Below are 6778 nucleotides of genomic sequence, written 5' to 3'. Positions count from 1 at the left end.
GCTCGATCAGGGAACGAGGAGGTTAGGACCGAAATAGGTAGAAGAGGACGAGGGAAACCGTAGCCACGAGTAATTGGAGAACCTCCTCTCATTGGAGGCGGTAAATTTGACGGTGACTGACGGTGGGGAACAAGAGCATGGCGATGACATGACAGAGGAGGTGGTGGCGGCTGCAACAGGGAAAAGACTGGCGTTTCGGCCAGGAGTCGGCAATTTGGGCTTAAAATATGACGAGGATGAGGGGTAAGTGTGTTGGTGTGGTTTGATGTTCTGCAGTATGCTAGCAGAGACATTCAATTTACTTAACTACTGTTTATTTGTCATTTGTGTTGGTTGCAATATAAAGCATGTGGTTTGATGTTCACAGTATGCTAGCAGAAACATTCAATTTAGTTAAATATTTTAAAAAAAAACTATATGTTATTGTGGTGTGCACGAAGGAGGTACTATGTCTAAGAAAAAGAAAATGAAATGGCCACACATATATCAACATTATGCTACGATCTCTTTTACAACATTGTGGAAGAGGCAGATAGTGGAAAAACTGCAGTGTGCACTCTTGTTCTCGGCGATGGTCAAAAATATTACTTCCTCCTTTCTTTAATATATGATATATGATGTTTTGGACAAGCTAATTAGTTTAAATGAACTATTTAGCTTCTCTTAAACCTCGTACATTTAAGGATAGATATATTCCATCTCAGCAATTTTCAGGTTGTTTTGTCCTTTCTGTCTAATTACAACCTTGATGGTTGAAAAACTCATTTACCAGGAACTTTCATAACCACTGACATATGAGGACAAAAAGTGATGGCAGATATTCCATCAGTATGACAAAGAGGATACTGAAATCTTCTATGTAAATAATGCCAAGATGCATTTGGGTAAGTGCAATTTTCAGGTTGTTTGTCCTTTCTGTCTTACAACATTGATGGTTAAAAAAACTCATTTACCAGGAACTTTCAAAACCACTGATATAGCCCGTTCGGTTGCGCTTGCTGGGGCTGGGCTGGCTGGTTCCGTCGCTGATTCCGTCCAGCGCTGGTTGCCTGGTGCTACGTGTCGCCGCAGGCAGAGCCGCAGCTGCCTCGGTGCCACTTACGGCGAGACGGGCGGTGTTACTCACTCGTCAACCACGAGTCGAGTGCGAGGACCGAACCAGCCAGCCCAGCCCCAGCAAGCACAGCCGAACAGGCTGATATGAGGACAAAAGGTGATGGCAGATATTCCATCAGTCATGACAAAGAGGATCATGAAATCTTCTATGTAAATAATGTCAAGCATTTGAGGGTATAGAAATTCGATGTAAAAAATCTTCCATGTAAAAATTTAATCTTTGAAAACTGTTGATGATTGGACATTCAAAGCAGATATCATATGAAAAGGTTGGCCACTGCTTTGCCAGGACATGGGTTGCAGGAGATGGATTTCTATCACTGCCTTCTGTGTGGAATGCTGTAAGCCTTGAGGCTGGCTTGGAGGTAATAGAGGTGGCAGTTAGCACAGCTTTTTTGCATTGTGTTTGGTATTGCCGTGGATTTGTTGGCTCTGAGTAATGTTAGTTGGTATGTGAAGTGGGAGACGTAGGGGGCTGTGCTCTGTTCGTCGTGCAATTTCTTCTGTTACTAGAAAAACATGGGGCGCGTTGTTGCCACGCCATCTGCCCATCTTTAAGCTACCTAATGGTGATTTTGTTTGGGATTCACGATTATTTGAATTTGATGGAGAAATAGTTCTTCACATAGGTGCTTATGGTAACTAATGAACCACTTCCAAGGAGGACCCACGATTGCAGCGAGCCTCAGAAAAAAAGGATGTTTTCTTTGCTTGCGAAACAAAACTGAAGTCTTAGGTTTAGCAAAATGAAAGGGAAAAACGTCAGAGGTTAGTTGAAAGAAAAAAAGGCTATATGAAAGAAAATTTGTGAATAAACATAAAACTATGCTCTCAAAGGTAACAAACACAAAATGTTCATGGCTAGCATGATTATCTTAAAAAACTCACCCCCTCCCAATGAATTTGCTATGTTGTTGTGCACGGGTGGCCGTCATGTGGTTGGGGCACGAGTTCTGCTACCCTTTCCTCCTTAGTCATTGCATTGATGTCTATTAGGCTTTTTTTCAGTGATATTTGTTGGGCCTGTGTGTATTACAATAGAAGGGGCCTGCCAAAAAAGCAGTCATTTCATTTCTACCGGGCTTTTAAGTGACTTTTATTTTACCGTATTTTAATTACAGCCCATTGATGTTTTTGTATAGTATTTCGGAGTAGCATAATTTTTTTTATTTTTAAGCTTTAAATTCATTATGTAAGTAAAAGTGGCTTCATATGTTTTGGGTCAACCTTTAATAGACAAGCCCACACTATTGTGGACTGTGTGTTGAGTTGTTGGCTGTCTGTTAATAGATCCATTACCAAACAGCCCATAGCTCAACAAACAGACAACCAGATAGCCCAAAACAGTCAAAAACTTTGCTAACGGGCACAATAACAATACAGTCGGACTCATTAACAAAAATGAGCACGCAACAAAGATGGGCCTGATAAGCTCAACCGCCAAAACTAGTATTCAAATTTTGAATAACTATTCCATGGACCTTTGGATGGACATCCAACGGTCCGGGCCAGTGACTTGCTTAAGTAAAATATAAGTCATCTAAAAAAACAATGAGTTACATATATGTAAATATAAGTCATCTTACAAGGAGACATACCCTTAAAAATAAGCGGCTGAAAAAAGTGGGCTTCATCGGATTCTCCGAGAAAATGTTTTAGAACAACTCCAGCACACCTTCTATCAAGCTCCTTACCCCAAATTTAAAGGTGGAGTCAAGAAAAATAACTCCAGCATGCTCTCTACAGAACTAGCAAATTGGAACGATATGGTGGAGAGGAGTAACAAGGTGCTAGATCCTCATGTTTCCGGCTGTTCCTCGCTATTGTTCAAGGCAAAACCCTAGGTGAGGCCTTACTCCTACACACCAATGTGTTCTGCATGAATTTGCCTTGGTAGCAAGTGATAGATGTCGATTAGAGGCAAGGTCTCACGAGAAATTGTTGAATTGATTGTTTTGTTGAGTTGATCGTTTCAGTATCAAACATGGTTCGGGCAAACCTTTTTTACCGCCTCTTCGTGATGTCCTTTGGCTGGGCGACTGCTTAGTGGACTCTTAAGCTGGTTCTAAGTGATTGGTGCCAAGTTGAGGCAGTTTGTCCCCTCTGGTGGGTCCATAGATCCATGTGATGCTTGCGAGCTGTTTGGTCGGAGAGGTGTTGTCATGGATTGAGGTTGTATTTCTTTGCTTCTTTTGGTGTGTTTTATACCTTAATATACCTGCATGCAAATATTCACCAATATTTGTAGAAATGGTTAGTGATAAATCCCTGCCACTAGATTGATATTCATCTTTTACGTATTTATGCTGGAATTGACGGCCTAAATTTTGTGCTTAAGCGCCATCAACAGAGGTTACCTCTGGTTCTTTTGCCTTTGTAGTCCAATCATAACCTTGGGCTGGAAACCATAGAAAATGGTGATCCCTAAGAGCAACTGGGGGGGTGTAAATTTGTGATCTTCAGGTGCACCTCCTACCCTTTTTAATTCAATATTTGTGCTAATTAATAAATTGGTGATCTTTGGTGCACCTCAACCCCTCTCCTCTTTAGTTCAAAATTTTGTGCTACTTCTCCGAACAGCTAGAAAGTTAGAGGTGCATCTAAGGGTCACTGATTTGCACTCTATAAGAGACTCTTTGTATCTTTTCTTATTGTTAGGAATAGAGATTTTGATGTAAAAATATCCTCAAACAGTTTCTCTAAGTGGTTATCCAAATAAATATAGCCAATCTCCATTCCGTATTTGTTGCTAGTCAATAGATAACAAAAATAATTTTCTAGAGTATACACAAGACATAGAAGGCTCTCCAAGTGATAATTTAAAGAGTGAGAATTGGAGGAGATACTCGCGTGCTGCCGCATGTTACCAAAATAGGTTTTCTAGCCATCTCCGCTATTTCAAAATACCCAGTTCCATGGGCCTTTGGGCTGAATCATCACTCCAGAAGAAAAAAAACGGCCATAGACCTATATTGGACATACATCCCACGGTCTGTTTGGCCCTGTAGTTCTTCCTCGAACACTCCGTTTTATTTTTAGTCATGCACTATTTATTACTGTCGTCCCCCTAAAAAACTATTTATTACTGTAGTTATAGATTATACGATCACTTGAGCCTTCTTTTTAGTATAATGCTTCATTACATATATATACATATAAAATACAAGCCACAGGTACTGTTGTACATGTACAGTATAGATGCAACTACACTACACTACACTCTTTCAGCTCCCCATCTGGCTACCGTATTCGTTGAGGAAAGATTGGAATTGCACGCGATCGATCTATACAGAACCATGCTGTTTGTAGCTACTAAATTTCTATGCTGCAATTTTATTCACTAGGCTATTGTTCATCAATACAATCCATTCCTGGGATTAAAACCCAGACCCGAGGTTCGTCCGCCTCATCATCTTCATGAACTCCTCCAGGTCGATCTCGCCGTCACCTACACTCATTGGTCCATGGAGCAAACATGGATATCAATCAATTCATCACTGATCGACCAGGCCAAGGCAAGCATTGGCAGTGGCTGGACGCTAGCTCACCGTTCTCATCGGCGGCCTCTATCATCTCCCTGACCTCGTCGAGCGTGAAGTGCTCGCCGGTCTCGATGGCCAGCCGCTGGATGTCGATGTCGGAGATCTTGCCCTGGGCATCACCGTACCATTGATTTTTCTTGTTTGGAAACATTTTGTTTTTGCAAAGGATAAAAACGGGAATTTTTAGAAGAAGCTGCAAACGCCGTACGTTGCTGTCCTTGTCGATGATGCGGAAGGCCTTATAGAGCTCGTCCCGGGCGTCCCGCTCGCCCATCTTGTCCGTCATCATGTGCACGAACTCATCGAAGTCGATGGTGCCGCTGCCGTCCTTGTCCACCTCCGCGATCATCTGGTTGATTTGCTGCGACCACCACCACCACCACCGTCAGTTAACTTTCCCCAATCCCCACCTAGCTAGAACCTTCTCTGATCGCTGAAGAACGTAGGAACGAAATAATGTTCTGACAAGAACCAGATTCCTACCTCCGGTGTCATCTCGAATCCCAGGGCTCTGCAAAGGCAACACCATGCTTACAATGTCCTTGTCAACCAGAGCTACCTGAATGGGGAGTCAAGGTTCAAGCATCTATACACATACCTCATGGCAACGTTGAGCTCCCTCGCATCAATGGTGCCTGGATGGATGCAGGTGACAGACAAGAGTGAGCAACACCACGCCATGGGCGAGCCCAGCATGCACCACCAAGTGATTCTATAAAATACTACACCTGACCTGAGCCGTCGATGTCGAAGAGGTCGAACGCCTCTTTGATCTCCTTCCTCTTCTGCGCCGTCAGCTTCTTGCGGCGGACTTTGTCCTTCCGGTAGCTGGAGGAGTTGGAAGGAGGCTCATAGGCCTTGTAGGGGCTCTCCTGCACCGCAAAGTTCAGACTTCAGCGAGGCTGGCTTCTCTGGAGAAAACAAACTGGTTTTTCGAAACTAAACCACGATCTGGTGGGGAATTCTGACTTCAAACCAGGCCACTCTGTTTTTATTTGTCCCAACAGGGTTGCCAAAGACAATGCTTAGTCTGTTCTCATGCTGCACCAAACGTACAACGATGTTGCATCCTACAGGAGTATCTATTATCCGAACCAAAGCTGACACGAAGCTGCAACCGATTGTCTCTCCGATAATCCACTCCAAATTAGTTAGGTGAGGTTCATGGAACTCGAGCCGAGCCATGAGAACCAACCAAAGACGAAAGAACTCGCAGCATCCAACAACTCTTAAAGATGACTTCAACCAAAGAACAATTGATCAGTTCCATGGAACGACCAACAAGACTGATCAAACAATCGGTTGGCATCGGCTATGAATCAGCATAAGCTGAGCGAGATCAGTTTACAGAACGCTATGTAAACACAGGGGGAGTGAGAGAGAGAGTCGCGTACCATCTGGTGGGCACAATCGGCGTTGATCACCTAGGGCGCGCGATGAAGCGGGCCGCGGCGTTTCTCCTGATCTCGCTCTCTGAATTGAGCTCTTGGCGAAGCAGGGTTTCCCTGAAGCAAGTGGAGGAGGAAGGAGAAGAGTAAAGGCCAACGAAATTACGAAACAATGGGTGCTTCTGGCACTGACGACTAAAACAGCGACGTAAATAAAAAAAGGATCGGAAGGGACAGGAGAGACAGCGACACAAAGGGTGGACTGCAGCTGCAAGGAAGCGCACCCAAGCACGTCACTGATCAACGACAAGTTCTAGCAGGGATATATGCGTACCATCTTCTGGCAAAAAAGAAATAACTCTGGCCTTGCACTGGATTCATAGAGATATCGATATCAAAAATATTAATAAGAATACTGTATTTACATTTTACTGGCTGGGATAGAAGCAATATATTAATATTTTACTTTCTCATGGTATTTGTATTTTATTGACCAGTTAGGCTATTTTAATACAAACAGTGTATTTACATTTATTGACTAGTTAAGCTATTTGTACTAAGGCCATAGCGTAACTGGTCAATAAAATCATTTTGGAACTTATTTTGCTTAGAAACACGAAATCATTTTAGCCTAATCATGATCATTACTAGTAAGTAGTAACTAATGTGGAAATCGAGAGTAAATTAATCTGATTAGAACTTGAGCTCGCCATAGATGCCTCCGTAATCAAT

The 6778-nt window shown here is 42.9% G+C and overlaps 1 protein-coding gene and 1 long non-coding RNA gene across 3 annotated transcripts; one reads left to right on the top strand and one right to left on the bottom strand.

The window, feature by feature from the left end:
• The first annotated feature begins 254 nt into the window (after positions 1-254).
• Positions 255-1505, top strand: LOC120648669. Its single transcript, XR_005665028.1, has 2 exons — positions 255-884; positions 957-1505. It is a non-coding gene; the product is annotated as an uncharacterized LOC120648669 (long non-coding RNA).
• Positions 1506-4233: 2728 nt separating this feature from the next.
• On the bottom strand, positions 4234-6244 carry LOC120651188 (probable calcium-binding protein CML8). Of its 2 annotated transcripts, XM_039928601.1 has the most exons (7): positions 6053-6239; positions 5392-5530; positions 5257-5293; positions 5142-5169; positions 4867-5019; positions 4665-4767; positions 4237-4564 (listed from the first exon to the last, which is right to left on the bottom strand). In XM_039928601.1, the coding sequence occupies exons 1-7, from the start codon at positions 6053-6055 to the stop codon at positions 4494-4496; spliced, it is 534 nt and encodes a 177-aa protein (XP_039784535.1). In that variant the 5' UTR covers positions 6056-6239; the 3' UTR covers positions 4237-4493. The 2 variants fall into 2 exon arrangements, with proteins under 2 accessions (XP_039784534.1, XP_039784535.1); XM_039928600.1 differs by having other exon boundaries at positions 4234-4564; positions 4665-5019; positions 6053-6244.
• Between the last annotated feature and the right edge of the window lie 534 nt (positions 6245-6778).

Source organism: Panicum virgatum, chromosome 9K, assembly GCF_016808335.1.
Source record: "Panicum virgatum strain AP13 chromosome 9K, P.virgatum_v5, whole genome shotgun sequence".
In the NCBI taxonomy this organism is placed as follows: Eukaryota; Viridiplantae; Streptophyta; class Magnoliopsida; order Poales; family Poaceae; genus Panicum; species Panicum virgatum.
The sequence above is the reverse complement of the archived record's forward strand: the minus strand, read 5'-3'. Positions and strand labels throughout refer to the sequence as shown.

Bases quoted from the DNA above. Each gene is read 5' to 3' on its own strand.
- LOC120651188 (XM_039928600.1), bottom strand. The intron at 5,294-5,391 runs GTCAGGTGTAGT...GCATCCATCCAG, and splicing joins CTTCGACATCGACGGCTCAG to GCACCATTGATGCGAGGGAG. The intron at 5,020-5,141 runs GTAGGAATCTGG...TGGTGGTCGCAG, and splicing joins GATTCGAGATGACACCGGAG to CAAATCAACCAGATGATCGC.